The following is a 20,238-nucleotide window of genomic DNA, read 5'->3' as shown; positions in this document are numbered from 1 at the left end:
CGTGTGTGCGTGTGTGTGTGTGTGTGTGTGTGTGTGTGTGTGTGTGTGTGTGTGTGTGTGTGTGTGTGTGTGTGTGTGTGTGTGTGTGTGCAATAATGCTCATCAAACCTGCTGTGATCCTGGATCCTCACCACCAGGGGGCGAAGGAAACCAACTGTCAATCCCATTTGAAGGGCACAGACCGTATAGTGGAGCTGCGTCAAGCACGAAAATAACCAGCTCCAATACAGATCGGTGATCTGTCAAAATAAAAGCGTTATTTAAAGTTATTTTTTTTCAAGTCATATTTACTAAAATTGTTTATATCTACCGACCATTACTTGAATGTAGTTTACATAAAGTAAGGTGAAGGACAGAGATGTCTTGCCACTCCTGCTGTCAAGTCCCATAGGCAACAAGAACAGAACAAAGCTTGTCAGTGTTTCAGTTCATATTAATGTTTGTAAATGGCTGTAAGACACGCCAGCAATGATCTATTGTCAATATTGATTATGTTTCCATTTGTCAATATACGGGATGAATGTGACATTTTTTGCTACATATACTATTTTTGTATCCAGGAAATGTTGGCTTTACTATCACAAAGAATGGGCAGTGAACCACAAATATTCATATATAAGAAAAATTACCTGTGAATTTGTTTAGTTTTTTTGATTTGTTTGTTCTTTATCTTTTTCTGAATGTAATGTCATGTAAGCCTGCCTTAGGCTGGACACCTATCGGACATGTTGCAATTAATAGATTCTTTAGTATTTTTATCGTCGTTAATGATTCTGATTTTTATTTTTATTATCATTATCATTGTATTTATTTATACTTGTGTCATTTTATTTCTTTCATTAACCAATAGATCAACTAATCATTTCACCCACACAAGAGTCGACGGTTTCGACCTCGTACGAAGGCTACTCCTCTTTTCCATGTGGCTTTTATTTTGAAAGTCCAAACCAGAAGTGCGATGGTTGATTACTCAATTAACTTTATGTCCTTTGCACAATGTGTTTGCTTTCCCTCCCCGACCAGTGATCCTGGTCGTGCCAAGTGTGGTGTCACCTCTCCGTGCGTCCTGACGCGCTGCCCCTGGGCACACAGCTCAGCGCTCCGCTCCTTTACGCGCACCTCTAACGCCTTTAAAAGCCTGGAGCATGAGAAGTGCCCGGTGTGAAGGTTAGAGAGGGCGGATCACTGCTGGACACCCCCCGCTGTCCAGCGCAGCACCCGGGGGTCGCGCTTTGTTCGCAGAGAGGACCCTGCTTTCCTTTCTCCACGAACCCCGAAAATGGATCCTTTACGAAACGACAGCAACGGCGAGGACGAGTCGCAGTGTGCGGAGGAGGAAGAAGAAGTAGATCCAAGAATCCAGGTGAGACCTTTTTAACGGATCCAGATGTGACCAGATGTGAAAGTGACATTGACATGAAAATGTGGAAACATGACGGAAAGGAGGATCACATTTAGATGGACAGTGTTTGGACTAATGTATTTTTCACCCACACATTTAGTGTAGTCCTATACGAAATGAAATTATCCTGCAGCAGTTACAGTGTCATTTAAAGTAAGAACATAATTTATAGTTTATAGTTATTAAATGAGCTGCTCCAAGGTGGTGACAAATAGATTTTAACTGAATTTGTCCCTCTATCACACACACACACAAACACACACACACACACACACACACACACACACACACACACACACACAGACACACACACTTTTGCCTCCAGTTACATTAACTCTTCCTAACTAACTCGCCCCCTCTCCGGGCCTTTCCATGTTGCCATGTTGTGTGTAAACAGGGGGAGCTGGAGAAGTTAAACCAGTCTACAGATGACATTAACCGGTGGGAGAGCGAACTCGAGGTAAGTCCACACACAAACTGCTATCATCATCATCATCAGCCTCACCCAGCATGGGTAAACACTCCACTCAGAGCAGAGCTGCCCTGCAAAGCACTCCTCTCTCTCTCACTCTCTCAAAGATTTGGAACCCTTGGTTTAACTGTCAAAAAATAAAATGAATCACTGCTATGAGTCAATTCATCTTGTTTCCGACACCATTCCGTGTTTTTTTTTTTATTTGCCTAGCAACGAGGTCATTGCTTTGAAATACTGTGATTCGCATGGAATGGAAATGTTTCTAAAAGCAGGAGCTGCCTCTGAGGGAAAATGTGGGAAAAAAAGTGCCACTCCTGCTTAATAACACTGTACTGAATGAGCTCCCAGTGCTCGGGTAGAGCATAACAGTAATCTGAATGTTATATAAAATCTTTGCATGGCACATTTCAAATAGTTTAAATACCAAGTGCTGTCCTCCTTTCCCTGTAACGCCCTCAGACTCAAACAAACCTCATTTAAAGGCTGTAAGGGAAGCAGCAGGAAACAGTGGACAGTTTTTTCCCTAACCGCACTCACATGTATTTAAATGTGTGCTAGAGGGGTTACTGTTCAACAAAAAAGTAAAAACATTTCAGAGGGAGGCTGCAGTTTTTCGTTTTCCCCCAAAGTAGGTCTCCTCTGTTTCTCATTAGGCCTTCAGTCCAAACTCCACAAACCAGAGCTGGAGTACATGGAACAACAGAGGCAGTGAGGGAGAGAGAGAGCATCTGAATGCACAAGGCTGAGCCATTATTATTTATTGCCTCATTCCAGCTAGAGACAGGATCGTAGACCCTGGTTATTTTTTACCCACATGCGTTAGTGAATTACATGCCACAAGTTGAAAAGTCACATTTCTTTCATTGCCGTGACAATATTTCTGAGAAACCGCTGGGTCCATATAGAGCCATTGACATACATACACCCACGGACATTGACGAATACACAGAGAAAGAGGGCAATTCATGAAAGAGCAGGAATGAAGGTAAGGAGATGAAGAATGTGAACGAGCAGCTGTCAGGCTACGGGACTGCTTTCCTGCCGGGTCTGGAGTCGATTAAGGATGAAGTACAGTAGATTGAGAGGACTCAGGAAAAGCTGTGGTTAACATCAAGTTCAGAGATGGGATTCTCTACTCTGCCAATATAAGCTAAACGTCTTATATGCCCTGGCAGCAAGATAAGATGTATGATAAGATAAGTGTATGTGGGGGGCTAAAAAAGACCTAAAGACAGAGAGTCCAAAAATATGTGCATTTGGGCCATTCTTGACCACCTACAGTACGTGACCAGTAGCTCACAGGTTTTGCCTCTCAGACTGCATGCTGCGTCACCACCTCGCCGCAGGAACAGGAAGTCAAGAAAAACGTAATGATTTCACAGGAAGTTTGCCTTCTGTAGCGCCCTCTCCTTGCCTCTTCTTTAACACTGTCAGTTTAATGGACAGGATGCAGATGCTGCTGCCTTTCAAACACATATTCTGCAAAATGCAAGTCAGGACGGTCATTGGCATAAAGCATTCCCAAGCCCCTTACCCTAACCATCACAGTTTAGGGCCTAAACCTAATCCTAGTCCTAAACCTAAATCTAACCACCAAAACAAATCATAAGCCCGCAATATAATTGCTGTTATCTACATGTACGCATATGCAACATGTCCTCAGTTTGTCTATGCCTTAAAATGGTCCTATCAAAGATATTGGTACATACACACACACAAAAACACACTTACATATTAACTGTTATATATAATTTAGGAGATGACAGGTCTCATTTTTGAATAACATAGATTAAATGTCAACCATCTAGGGCTTGATGTAAAAAAACAACAATTTTGTTATCTCCCGATCCATGATTTCAGCACAAAGGGGATAAGGCAAAACGCTAAACTGAGCTACAGCCGTGTGAAATCCACGTGCTTTTGTTTGGCTAATGGTTTTGGCGATGACTTGAATTAGAGCAGCCACTCTGGAGGCACAAGGCCAAATAGATCCGGGCTAACAGGGCAGCTGAAGCCACATGGCATGCAGACTTGTAGATGGTGCTTAAAACGTTGAACACAGGAGGGAATGTATTGGGTAAATGGCCAACACTAATTTTCACATTTGTTGATGGTTGGACCTGGATGAAAGGCAGTGATTCAGCTGCAGGCTAACACGGGTCTATAGCCATGCTAGCAGCTCTGACATAATGCACACCTTAATGAGTCTATGCAACATGTTCACCCTCTGTGTTTGGCTTGTTAGAATGTTATCATTGGCTAATTAGCACTAAACACAAAGTGTAGTTGGAATTTGCAGGTAGTTAGTTTGAACCTAAATAGACTATTGGACAAATACAAATTTAGACTTCTTGATGGTGTTACATGAACATTTAAGGGATCAATACATTTACTGAGGGGGAGACATAACTCACAGAGGGACCATGGTTCAACCCAACAATATCATCAGTTGTGTAAGTTAGCGTCTGTGTGTGTTTCTGCCTTTTTTAATTACAAGACACCCTCTGCTATAGCCGGCCCACCACAGGTTTATCAGACCTGGGTGTGTGTCCCCAGCATCTTAGGGGCCAGCTGGGGTCCTTCCTTATGAAAAACACAACACAATACATAAAACCCAGATTCAGGCTAACAATGTCGGAGAGGTTCAGACTCTCATACCTTGGTGTGTGTGTTTGTGTCCAGGACTGTCGTCAGCGGTTTCGCGCGGTGCTGGTGGAAGCAACGGTGAAGCTGGACGAGCAGGTGAAGAAGATTGGGCGAGCTGTGGATGACTCCAAACCGTACTGGGAAGCACGCAAAGCAGCAAGACAGGTACACACACACACACACACACACACACACACATACACACACACACACACACACACACACACAAACACACACACACACATACACACACATGTGTTCACAGAGGAGAGGTGAATTGAGTGACTCAGATAGAGAATTTGAGAGCAAACTGACTGAGGATTAGTGATGAGAAGTTTAAAGAGCTTAGCTTGTATCTACTTAAAGAGAGCACAGTCATGTGATTTCTATTTTTACAAACACACACACACACAATATACCTGCCATATTTCTTATAATCTGACTCGCTTTCTTTGCTGCTCTGTGTGGTTTTAGACTCTTAATGGTGTAAGGTTTGCTTCACTGCTGCAGGGCAGACATACAGTAGGGCGAGTTCTCCAGTGGTTATCATGCTAAACTGTGCTGTTCCCTCTGCACTGGGTCACGTCCTTTACTCTCTAGTTGCTCGAGCCTGTGGAGGCTCTGATAAGATTGGATAGCACCAGGAATTTTTTGTCCATCGCACCCCCTTTGCAAGCCAATAAGGACGGAGCTTATGAGTCATTCATCAGATGGCTGGTATTTGTGTGTCAGAGCTGAGCTGTCAAACTGAAATAGACTGTGTCCTTATGTGTGTGTGTGTGTGTGTGTGTGTGTGTGTGTGTGTGTGTTTGTGTCTGTGTGTGTGTGGGTCCTTATTTGTGTTGCAATATGAGAAACTGCCATACCTGCTCCTGACACTTGCATGTGAGTGTTAGGGATTACTGGGAGGTTTTGAATTTTGATGGGACACGCTTCCACATGGAGGGATGAACAGTCCCCTCTAGCTTTGTGTGTGTGTGTGTGTGTGTGTGTGTGTGTGTGTGTCTGTGTGTGTGTGATCTGGGGGTTTAAACAGAGCAAAGCCGATAAAGGTCTTGGGTTAAACTAGCTTATTGTCTGGACATGATTTATGGATGAATATTTAATATTTAATATGTGACCTATTTTCCAAGGGACTACCTTGGAAAATATGTGCTTGAATGTAGCTCCAATGCCTGCCCTCATTGACCCTCACACACACACACACACACACACACACACACACACAATAATGCACTTAACTCAGCCCCCATCCATAAACCAGACTCATCCCTCATCCCCAACCCCCGAGGTTTTCCCCCACATTCCAACAAATTTGTGGGGTGGGAGGGGGGGTGTAGAGGAATTTGCCTGCACTGTCCTGTCTTCTGTCCTTTTTCAGCCAGCATTCTCTTCTGCACCACTGCCTGTTATGTCTGTCTGTCTGTCTCCCGTGTCCCCTCTCTCACCTTCGCCCGTCTGCTTCACCTTTCTCTACGCCTTCAGCCACCATCCCTCGTCTCTCAACACTATTAAGGGGCCGAGCCTCTTGTGATGGAGGTGTCAGACAGAGCAGCGGTGTCGACACAGGGATTCAAAATCACACAAACACACACACACACTCAAGTGACAAATGGTACCCTGTAGTAGGGGGACTGGATGAGTCATGGTACAAAATAGTGAGGTGGCGGTTGTGGTGTTTCAGACTAAAACCATCTCGTTGTTTTCTTCTGCGTCAGATTAGGTGGTGGCCATGACATCATGTTAATCAACAGATGACAAAGCAAGTCATTTGCATGCTGTCTCATGCTTGGGCAGGATTTTGTGTCCTCTGCCTTTTGATCTGAGTAACTCAACACTGTGGCAAAGATTCGTCACCTGTTTAATTTATTTGAGTAAGACTGAGGCTACATCCGAACTACTACCTTATCATTAGAGGACGAATCAGCCCTGTGACAGACACTCCTGGTGTCCACACAACTGACGTTTTTGAGCTGCAAAAATCAAGTTGTCTGGAAACACGGCTGATCCTGTTATCGTCTCAAAACTCCGGGGCCATGTTTTAGTCTGGGCCGAATACCGCTTTCATGATTGGGTCTTTCTGGTCACTTCACTGGTACGTCCAGCTCTTATCACATGATCACTCCCCTTCTGGAAGAAAACAACCGGCATCAGCCTCAGCTACCAGTGTAGAAGGCGACTTGGATAATCAATTACACGTGTTCTTCACCCTGTTGTCTCTGTAAACAGGTGATATGCAGTTAAATTCTGCGTTTTACAATCATGTTTACATGCGTACTTGTTGTACATTATTGTAAACGCTAGTGGCAAGAGATTGTTTTGGCTTGAGAACCCTGTTTTCAAATATAATGATATAATGAAGTAGTCTGGATATAGCCTGAGACTCACCAAGTCACTGTCTTCTGTCAGCTTAGATATTGACAACACTGAGCCCCCTGCTCGCTGTAGCTCTTAGGGATACACACTAATGAGAAAGGAAGTAGGAAGTGTGTAAATGAAGTCCTGTGGTGGAGGGGTACGTTTTGACTCCAACCTGAAAAAAAAACAGAGTTCCTTTTCTTTTTCTTCCTCATAGTTTCTCCTCATCAAATATCCATCATCCTCCTTCTGTTTTCCCTGCATCCACCCCCCCTTCTCTGAGCCTGGGAAATGGGTCAGGATGATAGACAAATAGAGGAGGGATTCATCTTTGCCAGTTTGTCAAACTAACAGATTACATGCATGGAGCAGCAGTTATCTCCCCCCCTGTCTTCTATCTCCTCTCTTTCTCAAAGGAGCCTTGGCAACCCTGGATAACATATCTAATCACTGCACTTCTCAGATGTCCAGCTAACGCCAACACTGTAGTTGCCAGCTTTGCAGTTTCTATACCTCTGTGTGAGACGATGCAGACAACTGCTTGCTCACGTCACTGTTCGACCCCTTATCGTGAGCATGGCTGACGCTGGCAGGGGTCGAGTCAGAGAGGTCAATGTAACATCGAGCCGGGGGGGGGGGGGGGGGGGGGGGGGGGTTGCCGTGAGAAAAATGGAACAGCTGAGGGAGCTATACTGACTATTTGGGAGAACAAGTTAAATTAGCTTTATCTGCTGCTTAATGTTAATGTGTAGTGTTCAAAACACTTTACCTTTGGATTTCTAAAAGTTGCACAGTGGAATGATTTATGTTTCCAACAGGGAAAAAATTGGTTTATTCGGTAATTAAAATGGCTATTTAGCTGCAACAATAGCACACAATACTCTTTAAGATTAAGATATGTTTATTCATACCAAACACATGCACAGACATGCACAACACACCCATGCAATGGCAGGCAAATTCAACCTCTGCATTTAACCCATCTGGTGCAGGACACACAGAGCAGTGAGCGACCATGTACGGCGCTCGGGGAGCAGATGTTGGGGGAGTAAGGTGCCTTGCTCAGGGGCACTAGACAGGGTAGAGACGAACCAGAGACCTTCTCTGCCCATAGTCCAAGTTTCTGCCACTAGACCACCGCCTCTCTTACAGATGCTCACGAACAGACACAGTAGACCAGCAAGTTTGTTTCCATTGTAGTTCTACAGTATGTAGTCAAACGCAGGCAGGGAAGAAAAGCTACAAAAGCTGCATAATAATGAAATGCCAGATAACAGCAGTGTGTTTCACATTCACTTTTGTTTTGTGCGACCCTTTTGTCCATTGTAAGACAATTCAATTCCCAAAAATTAAAAATGCAAGAGGTTTACCAGGTAATTGAATCAGTGAATATATATATCTTAATTTCTTCTTCTCTTTATTTGTTTCAGAATCTAAGCGTACATAACCTGAAACAATACGGGTGTGCTCAGGACATTTTAGCAGTCCCCATCATTTGTTGACATTTAAATCCCACTGATGACGATACCCTCCATTTTACCTTTTTCCAAGATACAAGTGTCCATTAGATAAGAAATCTCCAGCCAGCCAGATTTTTTCTGATTACGTTAATGTTATTGGACGTAGTCTGACTGGAGTGACTGTATAGCTTAATCTTTGTGTTCATCCAATAAGCTGACCTTTTAGTGACGCTGGTCGTAGGGTGGGAGAGTGGGTCCAAATATGTAGCAGCGTGATGGGAATAATCCTCCCATTGAGTGTCACTGTGGGCAGGAGGAGCCCACTCACAATGTGTCAGATTTTCTTAGTGACAAAGCCTGTATTTGTCTGTTGGGTTATCTGTTTGTGTGTGTGTGCTGCAAAGGTCCTTCGTCCCTCCTCCTGTCATGAGGAACAGGGCCTCCTGCTGCACACACACCATGTGAGAAGGAATTTGATCAACTTGCATGTCAAAATTGACACTTGAACACATTCAAACCTGTCATGAGCACGGTGGTTTAAACTTGCTCTCAGCATTTTCACACTTGTCACTTCTCATCACAACAGAATCGAGCGAAATCCCTGTCTATCGTGAAAGTGTGAGATTCACAGCTTTAATATTCTCCACCTGTAGGCTGGTTTTATTTTTATTTGAAAAGATAATAACTGACCTTCCCCCTGAACTCCAGGCCCAGGTTGAAGCCCAAAAGGCCACTCAGGAGTTCCAGCGGGCCGTGGAGATCCTGCGGGCGGCCAAGGAAACCATAGCCCTGGCCGAGGAGCGGCTCCTCGAGGAGGAGAGCCGCCAGTTTGACTCCGCCTGGCAGGAAATGCTCAACCATGCCACACAGAGGGTAGGCACATCACGCAAGACAGCTAGAAAATACCACAACTGACATATGGTGAAAGTGGAGTTAGTCAGTGCCGGCACTGTGCCTGCTCTAAACCTACCTGTTTGTAATGGACTGTACTCTTGACCCGTGTTGATGCTCTGGAGCTATTTCAGTTTTATTTCCTGTCATTAGTGAGTCCTCCTATAGTTCCACTATATACTGTCCCTTGTTATCATGTAAATGTTTGTGTGCTGGATGTTGTGTGCATAGCTTTTTATATCAGTCTATGGTGCAGAAGTTAGAAAACTTTGTGTTAATCCCACCTGGTTTTTAAAAAATTAAAATGTCATAGTTGAGGCTTTGATAAAAGGAAACTGGATTTGCTTTATTACTGTTCACAGTTAACATTTGCTTAACTTCCGCTTTTCATACACAATTTGTCAGCTATTTCAGAGGTCTGTAAAGCCATTGACACAAGACCTAAGTTCACATCTATTCAAAATAAGAGCGCTGTGATTCAGCTCAATATAAAGCATCACAGAAACGAAACACATTCGTTTTTACTTTGAAGACAACTTGAGAAAGGGAAAAGTGATTCTATGAATGTCTGTGTCTATATGTTTTTGTGAAATTAAAATAAGTATATATTGCTTACCCAAACTCAACACTGCACTTCCCATGACCACTAAGAATATACATGCCATAAGTAAGGCAGATATGATATGCATTCCATATACAGGTCAGACAGACGGGTGTTTGTTGAATTTGTTGGCTGATGATATTGCTGGACTTGTCAGCCTGTTGTTTTGGGCCTAACTGTCTTTCTGGTTTGTTCAGGTGATGGAGGCCGAGCAAGCGAGAACACGCAGCGAGGCTGAGCACAGGAAGACGGCAGCCAACTACAACTGCTGTATCAGCCACATGAGGCAGTTGGAGAAGAAGCTCAAACGCTCCATCAACAAATCCAGGTCTGCTCTTTTGATTCCTCTGCGATCGACTTGACTTGAGCCTCCCTCTGCTTGGGCCTCTTCGTGTGCGAGTGTGTTTGTGTGTGTGTGACAGAGAGCGAAAGAGGGCCTATGTTCATGTCGTCTGATGCAATCCAGATGTTTCATGCGTTGGTTGCGCAGTGCTGGGGTGTGCACCCTTTGTAAGAGCCAAGGAATGTGACTGCTCACTGAGGAGTGTTATTCTTCAGGCAGTTTCTAATGCCCTCTCTCTCACTTTTTCTTCTTTTTCTCCCCTGCAGACCATATTTCGAGCTGAAAGCCAAGTACTATCTACAGCTTGAGGTACATAATGTACTGTTCGTACAAAAGACATGATTTTAGATGCATAGCATTTTCCATTTGGTATTTTGCCAAATGCCATGCTCACTTATATAAAATAGATATATAGATACACAAATTGATGATATGGTACATGTATTATCTGTGCATAGTTTTACTTAGAAGTTGTGTTTTTATTTCTCATAGCAACTAAAACGTCAGGTCGACGAGCATCAGGCCAAACTTGTGGTCGCGAAGGCCGAGTACCGCGAAGCGCTACGCAGCCTCGAGAGCATCTCAGAGGAGATACATGCCCAGCGACGCTCCCTCGCCATGGGCACCAGGGAGCAGGGTGTGGGCGCCGAGGGAGATGGAAGCAACGAGGACATCGCCAACTTCAAGATGGAGTCAGACGGCCTGTCAAGTGAGTGTATGCATAGCTCGCCATTCATTTCATCTAGCCACTATTTGTTTTGTCTTGTTATGTTGTTGGATCGGCGTGTCTGCATGTTTAATGTTCATATCTGTGTGTGTGTGTGTGTGTGTTTCAGTGGTGTCAGTGTCAATTGACGAAGAGGGCGGTCACAGTGGCAGCTCAGAGGAGGAGACCAACACCTCCTCACCAGACGCCCTGCCCTCGTCAGTCTCTTCTTCGTCCTCCCATCCTTCCACCTCCGCTTCCACCCCCCTCGACACGCCCAGCCCTTCCCCCTTCGACACGCCCAGCCTTTACCCCCTCTCCTACATGTCCACCTTGTCCTCCGTCCCCTCCTCCTCCTCCTGTCCCGGGAGCCTGAAGTCAGTGAGCCCCAGCAGCTCTCATGACTCAGACTCGGTGTGCGGTTCTGGGCATGCCTCACCTCTCCTTGGCCCTCGCAGCCAGTGCAGCGGAGCTTCCTCTCCAGACTGCGACCAGGAGAGAGGTGTGTATGTTGTGTTCGTCACGTCACCATGCATTTGTTGGTTGCCTTCTGATGCCACGCCTCATCCAATATGTTCTAAATTTTAGTTTTGAAGCATATAAAAGATAAATTGATCTTTTTAGAAAATATTTGTAAACACCTTTTTGCCTTGTGTGGGTCAGACTTGTTCACACCTATCGGGAATACTGTGTGGTTCAGGTGATGGGTGACTCCTGGGTAGAGCGTGCAGCAATCAGGATAAAAAAAAGTGACGTCCTCGATGCAACCAATCTCTCGCCGTCAATCCTCCTGACAATATTCTCCAAACATCCGCGCTGTCAGATATTACACAGACTTTTTACTGGTGATGTGTGTTTAATTTTTGATTAAACTGATCGGAAAATATCCCAAGATAAATCTCCTCGAGGTAAATGCCTAGAAAAGTTCAGGGTTGAAGTGCATGTGGGAAAACTGCTTTAGCAAATGATGAGATGCAGGAGCTAATATCTTCTCTCAGAACTATCAAATCTGCTTTAAAAGAATGAAATTGAAAGGCTTTACTAAATCAATTTGAGTATTATTTATCATTTCTGCTCTACATCAATCTACAGATTTTCCAATAATGTTTCTCTGTATTTGGCCCGCATATCTTGAGAACCCTTCATGGACACGAGATATGTTCAATATTATTGAACTTTGTATAAACTGGCAATCAGTGACCAGTGTGCTTGTGCAGTGTCGACTGGGACTCAACAGCATAACTGATATAGTCAACAATTGATTCTCCAGTTTGGGGTACTTTGTACTGAGTTGAGCTTCACTGAACTTTGAAAAAACTGGTGAAAAATCCGTTCATTGTGAAGCAGCGGTGGAGCAGCCTCAGGGGTTCAGCAGTCCAACTTAACTTGACATGGCTTAATTACTGCAGGTCACTTTTACAACTTCAGAAAATGAAACCAACATCAACACATACCATAAAACAGCCCATTCCATAAACAGGCAAGTTTAGAACAGTAAAACTTCACTAGTTGTTTTTATAATTTGCAAACACCATGATCCATCATTTAATCTTTCTGGACAATATTTGGGTTTTAATAAGTAGCCCTGGTTTAGCTTGCAGATGTATTAACCAGCGCCTGCTCTTCCTTCCTGTATGTGTGTTCCAGGTGACAGAGCAGAGGGAGCAGAGGCCACACTAGAAGCCGGTTTGAGCAAGCTAACTTTGACTGTTGCACAAAAACAAGGACACTCTGGGGACGAAAAAGACCCCCAGTACATTAATCCTGAAGTAGCCTCCTCCAGCTCAGCTTCTGCCATCGTGCTACACAACAGCGTCTGACGAGCGTCCGTCATCCCTTAAAACACTCGCCGCGCCCGGCGTCAGGTCAAAGACTGGACTCCTTGGCAGAAGATGCGGCACAGGGCAGGATAAAGTGCTCGTGGTCAGCAATGAGAGATCGAGCCGCTCGCTCCAGACCGAGCTGGAAATATATCACAATACTCATCAGATGGTGTCACAGTAATGGTGCTACATGTCGTGTATTTGACCAACAGTATATCAGTGTTACTGTGAATAAATTGTGAGCTTATTATAAACAAATATGAGTAGGGACAGTATTAGTGTTGGTCTGTATTTCACAACACTATTAGTGACAGGGTTATTCAGTAAACCACATTACCCATAAACCTCCTTGCTTCATATAAGAAAGCTGATTTCACTATAGCTCTGTTTCTGTGTGAAGAACACCATCTTTGTGTGAATTAAAGCAGTGCGACATATCATAGAGGCCGCTGCTCCTCTCTTTAACAGTGTGTGGCAAAGTTAATATGATTAACTTTACTTGATGTCAAAATTCGTCACGCTGCAGCACCAAAAGACAATCTGCATTAATATGAAGAGTGAGGCTTTGTCTTTGGCGCTGCATTTCGACATTAGGAATAAAACCCGGAGGAAAAAAGTAAATCATCTATATCATTTCCTTGATTTTTTTAAAACCCCCGCTGTTATTTTGATGCAAAATGTTGAGCCTATTTCTTAGGAATAGTTGTCAACGAAGAAACTGAAGGACGAGCAGCACTCTGAGCGCTAAACTGAAGAGACCTAACATGTGACTGAATCTGGTGAGACCTCGAACGGTCTTCCGTTGATATTTGTGAATGAGTGAGTATGTATTCTTGAGTGTGACCTGAAAATCACCAACTGTGATGATTCGTATGTGAGGCATATGCAGTTATTATTTTTTTATTTTTTGTGTCTGTTTTTGACAAACGTTCAAGTACTACCCTGTAGTACAGATATTCTATATTTATACCCCTATATTCTTGTATATGAACAATGTTTTGTGGTTACTGTTGTCATTGTTTAACACAAAATGAGCAATAAACATGTGCTTCATGTAACATTTTAGTGTTGGTCAAATTTTGTTTTGGATCTGGCAGACTGTTCCTTGCAAACATATAATACCCCATGCTTTAAGCTTATATTGCTGTGAGTGTTTGTTTGTGTTGGTGTGTGTGTGTGTGTTGGGGGGGGGGGGGGGGGGTAGTATAGCTGTCTCATAGACACTAAAGGCCAATGTTGATTCATAGTTCTCCGGTGCTGAAAACAATTTGGCGCCAGAACAGTAGGTGGCGCAACGGAAGACGAGCTTAGAGAAGCCTACCTCATGAGTTCTAAGAAGAAGTCCACGTTCACTATTTACCCGCTCCTGGCTTTTCACAAACAGCGTACGATGGTAACTAAATAAAATAAAGTGACACCCAGCGGGTCACAATTCTTATGTTATCGTTTCTAAGCGCAGCGGTTCCCCGGTCCGCTGCGTTGCTAATTCCACTACTTGAAGCTACACAGAAGCAGCTAGCTTTCCCCCCCCCCCCCCCCCCCCCCCCCCCCCCCCCCCAGCTTCCACACGCAGTCAGCAGGGACTCCGGATACTAACTACTACCAAGTATTTGCTTCTAACCTGTCGTTGTTTGAGAAACAGTGTCATGATAGCCGTGGAATTAGAGTTGTGCCGGCAGGTTTTTGCACAGTTACCGCCGCAGTTAGCATGGTGGCTAGGACGCTAGCGCCTAGCGTGTATCTGTCCGTGTCCGTCAAAGCGGAGAAGCATGAATTGGTCTTACAGACACTTAAGATAAAGTGTTTTTTGCATACCTCTGCCAAGGCCCAACAATCTCTTATGAAATCACATTTAAATACAATACATCTGGATCCTATCAGATCCTGATGGAATTGACAAGTACTAAATGAAAACATAACGTCCTTGGTGGAGGTAATTAATGCCTTAGGACAGATATTTTTGTATGTATTTCATTGAGAACAGAGTGTTCAGTATTTGAATTATAATTTTGAACAACAGACAGATCTGATCAACAGACAATGACCTAAATAAGCCATTGTTGACTGCTACCAACATAAAGTTGTTATGTTACTAGCCAAGTTTTCCTTTACCATTTAATTTGTTTATCCTCAAAATGTAATTCTGTTTCCTGATAAGTGCAAAAAAAGTACACAATAGGAAATGACATTTCCTGCCCGCAGAGTCTCTCTCTCTCTCTCTCTCTCTCCGCCCGGCTTTGCTTTGTTCGTCTAATGCTGGCTGCTCAGCTGTTGCCCTGCAGCTCCTGACTGAGTTCAGTGCAGCACAGTGTCTTTTACTCTGTAACAATCTCCCCTGGTCCTTTTCTTTCCTATCGCTGTCTGTACACGTTTCTAAAAGCACGACGCCTTTCAATTACCCTACATCCTGTGATTCCAATGTGTTTCAGAATAGCTCTGAACTCAAGGCTCACAGAGCTGATTGGTAAAACTGGGAAGTGCAGCGTCCATATTGTGTCAAACACTGACATCTAGTGCCATATTTGCACTTAGTGTGTACTTTTCAGTCTGTGCATAGGGATACACAGTGTGAGACATCTCAGGACGATGCTTTTTAAATGAGTTAGTCTGATTTAGCAGCCATCTTGATGTGCCCATCCAGACGTTTGGCCTCTTCCCCATACATCTTCAAATCATGAATTGAAAACCTCAGGACCTTTGAAAAGACATTTCGACAGAAGTTCTTATTCAATAGTAATGTTTTTTTTTACAAAGTGAAATGTTTGAGACAATCCATTTTAAAATTGTGTTGTGATTTGTTGTACATTAGAAGAATCCAGACTCATTCAACTTTTGTTGCCTGATCTTTGGATGATCAAATGTGAGTCAGGAGTGACACCTGCAGACACATCTCGAAACTTCAGCACATAAACAAACTTTTTGCTTGTGTATTTAGATTATGCAAATTTCCCCATAAATCCTGCTAAATTCAATGTTTTCAACTGTTTTAATGTCTCCCGCTAATACACTCACTTGGGAAGCCCAATTCTTAGTTAACTAAATATCTCAAAGTTATTACTTACTATTTAATTATTATGACTCAATATCTCATAATTAGGGCCCGAGCACTGACAGGCACTGACTGACTTCTACCTTTTTCTTACCTTCTACTGTGAGGATTGTACAAATGCACTGCATACAGGAGAAGTGAAGCTGCTATTTACTTTCTGTCCCTCATAGTTGATTTGCTCATATTTCTACATTGGACTCACAAAAACAATGACAAACAATTACCATGTGGTAACTGGTGGTGTTCCATGGAAACTTAAATCGTTGTCAGACCTAAACCTAAAGCAGAGTCAGGACTTGTTCTGATTCTGCTCTATAATCAGAAAATTATCATATTTTTGTATTTATGCAGATATTGGTAAACAAGTTTCTTAGATTTTCTTATTATTACTGATATAACACTCATAACAGGAGCATTTGTGTCGTAAATCAATTCAACAGTGTATCAAAACAAGAGAAGTTGAATATAGTATATTTTGTGAAATCACCAGTGACCTCTGGGTAGAAACTGATCACAGACAACGTGAACAGTTGTGTGCCTGATGGTCTGGGCTGAATCTTGAGGCTGTTTTGAAAACTCTGTCTTGGTCGAACATCGCCAGCTTTGTAATTAAGATAAAGTGGTGAGATCGTTCTTCGTGTTGAGACAAGTTCGTCTTGAACTTTTAATGAAGCGCATCTAAATGTTTTTCCATTTTAGTCTCAGACTTCCTCGACCGTGGTTTCTGTTATCTAGCTGGAAAACCGTACATAGGGTTAGGATTAGAGAACTCGGGTCCCATAACTGTTTATGATTAATCCTTGGAATCGTCACAACCGGGCTGTTTGTAAAAACTGTCCCTGCTCCTATCTGATCTGCATCACTGTAGTAACATGTTCGGCAGTGCAAAGGTGGCACAAAGGATCCATGAGGTACTGCAGAATAGAAGGAAAACAGACTTTGTGGGATCTTTGCCTGCTGGATGCACTCTGACATGTTTCAGTGTAGAACAGGCAGCACACTTGTTCACTAAGCCGATGGGTCACCTCATGTTTACAAAATACAACGTATGGAATGGATGCAGTAATGTGGTTGGGACTTGTCCTTGCTTAACAATGGGCATTGCAGAATTCAGACAGTGCTTTGGAAAGAAGCTTAGTTCTCCCTCTGCTGGACATTTTGAGAACACGGAAGAGTGCAAAACCAACTGTAGATTTCAGTCTAAACCTTTGGACTTTCCCTTTCAGATTTTCTGCTATTGTCATCTGTAGTTTTTATTGCTTGAAATCTGACGGGTGATCATAATCGCTTCTCTTTCTGTAGACTGAAATGGACGAGGACCAGGTTGGCTCCCAGGCTCCAGTCATATTGGTGAAGGCTAGCAGTGAAGGAGCCAAGGCCAGTGACTCAGGTGAGGTCACACCACATGACTGTTAAAGCTGTCGGATCACTGTGCAGTTCACACTACATGACCTGCTGATCAGGAGTCTTGTTACTGTTTGGAGTTCATACTACAACACTTAACGATGGAAGGGTGTCACACATTTCACAATGTTTTGACCCTTCCGCTCTGTTTAGCTGTAGTTGTCACTGATTCATCTCCGATATTCAGCCTGTTAGAAATCTGGGAGTCTGATAGTATATCTATTACATTTTACGAGAATTTCCTTCATTATGTTCTTAAAAAGGTTATTAATTTAACTTGATGAAACCCTGATATAAAAAAGTAACTTACAGCATATCCAATATACGGAGTCAGGTGAAGCATCTTCCTCTTAATGACTGGACCTTGACTCTGATCATCCACAATTGTTATTTTTCACTTATCTCTCTTATAACGTTTCATCTCTGCGGGCCTCAACCGCTTCTCAGAGCTGCAATCCAGCCCCTCACCTCAACCCTCCACTGCTCCTCCACAAAAAAGATTCTGACGCCAGGACAACTCTTGGAAGGTATGAGATGACAACCCTGTGTGATTTTAAGGGCAGTGATAATTATTTGTAGTTCGTTCCAAATTGGTTGAAAAGCTTTATATTCCGAGTTTCTCATTTATACGGACATCCTTCCTGACTCTTTGTTAATTCGTCCCCCACCAGTCGCAGCACAAGCAGAAAGGGAAGAAAGCGTGGAAAGCACGGTGACAAGCCGCTGAGCGCTGCGCCGCCACTGCCTCAGCCTGAACCGTTCACGAGTTCTAAGGAGCAGCTGGACAGTCCAGCCCAGGAGGACCCAGGAAACGACTTGGACAAAGAAGGAGTCGTGCCACGGATACCGAGTGACACCGAAGAGGAATCTGAGCAAGAGCGCAGAGTCCCAGAGCCTGGTGAGACGCACGTTGCTACCCAACACCGGACAGACAGGACAATAATATCGACACATTCACTCTCTACCATTAATCACACTGTTGTGACTGTTTGTTTATTTGCCTTCACAGAGAAACCTGCCCTGTCTCAGGAGAAGCTTGTGCTGGAGGACATCGCCCATGAAGAGCAGACCTTCGAATGTGTGAAGGTACGAAAAGTGACATCAACCAGCCTCTGCGAGTTAGTGGTAAAAATCCTGAATGGCAGACGGAGTTGGGCTGAGTTACACCTCGTTGTAAAGTAACAGAATTTAATCATAATTTGGACCTTGAAGCTTAACTAAACAAATGAAACATAAGCTCCAGTTTAAGACCAGAGATACGTTCATTACACATCTACATACTTTGAACTTGCACCAATATCAGGTAGATATAAATAATAATTAAAACCAGAAGCACTCAGTAGAGCACGTACCTCCTATGAGGCCCAACAGTCTCCCTAAATTCAATCAAGCTCAACCAAATTACACACTCATAGAAAACAGTACTCCTCTAACAGTACTTTTCTAAATCTCCACTTCATTTCTTTATCAAATTCCCTCCACGGGTTCTTCATTGGGCCGTAACCCTTCATGTTTACTGCTCTTCGGTGTCATCACTTCTGAGCTGACTCTTGCGAAGTTGACAGACGCTGTGTTTTTACTCCTCCTCCTCTGTTCTCTGTTTCTCAGGAGAACCTGGATGAATCTAGGTTGAGCTTGTCTCCCTTCATGAGGGAGTTGATGTCAGCTGTTTGCGAGGCAGCAGCGAAAGGTAAGCTCTCCACCAGCCGGAACTACCGCAACTCAGACACTAAGCAACAGCTGCATGCACTTCACTCCCTTCAGGCTCTGATCGTCATCCTTGATCAGCCTCCGAGTAAGTTCTGCATCAGAGTTCAGTCCAAATGAAACTCACACATGATCCTTTTCTTCGTTTCTTAAGAACAAACTGTGTAACAAGTTCTCAGCTGTGATCAAACAAGTGTAAAAGTTAAATCTCACTAAAAGGTCCATTAAGTAGCTGCTCTGGAGTTTTGCTTCTTGTCACATGATTTTCATCAGCAGAGGAACTTCGCCTTGTTATAGGGAATTGTGGATTTTCTATTTTACTTTAAGGACATTTGGAACAATTTGGATTAAGTTTTGTATCTCAAATTTCTTCTCACACTGACATTAACTTGATTTGTTCATTCGAGGAACATCACTCCGACTCCAAATCACTTTTGCAAAACACAATGCCCGTCTTCAGTTATGTATAATTCATCCATTTTTTGTTTCTTATCTATTTACAAATCCCATGAATTGAATTGATAACAATAGGAATTGGTCTCACCTCACAGCTGAAACGATGACTGACATGTATTTTTTCTCCAGACCTCCTCCGGATTTTCTTTGATTGCATGTATGACGGGGACGTCATCTCCGAGGACCCGTTTTACTACTGGGGGACAAGCAGTAGACCCGAGCAGCTGGGTAAAGGCGTGGCCCTTAAGTCACTCACAGCATTCTTCACCTGGCTGCGGGAGGCGGAGCAGGAGTCACAAGAGAATTGATGTAACTTAAAAGATGCATGTGTTCTCTTTGAATAAAAAAACTGTCAGTTGAAAATGAAGTTTCCTCGTCATTTCGTTATATTTCTCATGTTTATGATGAAGAAAAAGAGACGATCACATGTGTTTTTATCAATTTATTTCACTTCCATGAAAAAGATTGAATTTAAATCCTCACAGATCAGATCACCTGTCGCCTGAATAGAGTCTGTGTCATTAATCTACAGTTTATTGAGACTTTAGTCTAACTCGGTGTTGTTGCATTAAGATGTTTGATGAAGTTCAGACTCTTTATCTGCACTGAGTGTAATCATCAAACCAAAGGAGAACATGTACATTTCAAATCCAAATTTTACTGCAGCATCATTCAGTGAAAACAGTGTTTTAATGTGAAAGGTTTGAATTGAGGCTTTGAAGAGGCCACACATTATCTGTAACGTGGCATACAACAGGACACACTTGTATTGTTGTGTCAGTGAAAGTATTGAAAGGACCGGTTGTGTGAAACCGGAGGAAACTCACTCACAGAGCCTGAGGGACCATAGATTCTGACCTCTTACCCCTGACCTCAACACACACACATTAAAGAGACTCTGGATCTGAATATTAATC

General features: G+C 43.3%; 1 protein-coding gene across 1 annotated transcript; it reads left to right on the top strand.

Moving 5' to 3' along the window:
* Window positions 1-1,013: 1,013 nt before the first annotated feature.
* LOC133972838 (SH3 domain-binding protein 5-like) lies at window positions 1,014-13,770 on the top strand. The gene is made up of 9 exons (XM_062410422.1): window positions 1,014-1,363; window positions 1,800-1,862; window positions 4,560-4,688; window positions 9,050-9,214; window positions 10,031-10,161; window positions 10,443-10,485; window positions 10,669-10,885; window positions 11,013-11,384; window positions 12,530-13,770. Exons 1-9 carry the CDS (start codon window positions 1,280-1,282, stop codon window positions 12,700-12,702), a joined length of 1,377 nt encoding a protein of 458 aa, XP_062266406.1. The 5' UTR covers window positions 1,014-1,279; the 3' UTR covers window positions 12,703-13,770.
* Window positions 13,771-20,238: the final 6,468 nt, after the last annotated feature.

Source organism: Platichthys flesus, chromosome 17 (assembly GCF_949316205.1).
Source record: "Platichthys flesus chromosome 17, fPlaFle2.1, whole genome shotgun sequence".
NCBI classification, from domain to species: Eukaryota; Metazoa; Chordata; class Actinopteri; order Pleuronectiformes; family Pleuronectidae; genus Platichthys; species Platichthys flesus.
This window is presented reverse-complemented; position numbering and strand designations above follow the sequence as displayed.

What these genes read in the sequence shown, in the direction of transcription:
- LOC133972838 (XM_062410422.1), top strand. Translation starts at nt 1,280, where the DNA reads ATGGATCCTTTACGAAACGACAGCAACGGCGAGGACGAGTCGCAGTGT. An exon ending in AAGTAGATCCAAGAATCCAG is followed by an intron (nt 1,364 to 1,799) that starts GTGAGACCTTTT and finishes GTGTGTAAACAG; the next exon opens with GGGGAGCTGGAGAAGTTAAA. An exon ending in CACGCAAAGCAGCAAGACAG is followed by an intron (nt 4,689 to 9,049) that starts GTACACACACAC and finishes CCTGAACTCCAG; the next exon opens with GCCCAGGTTGAAGCCCAAAA.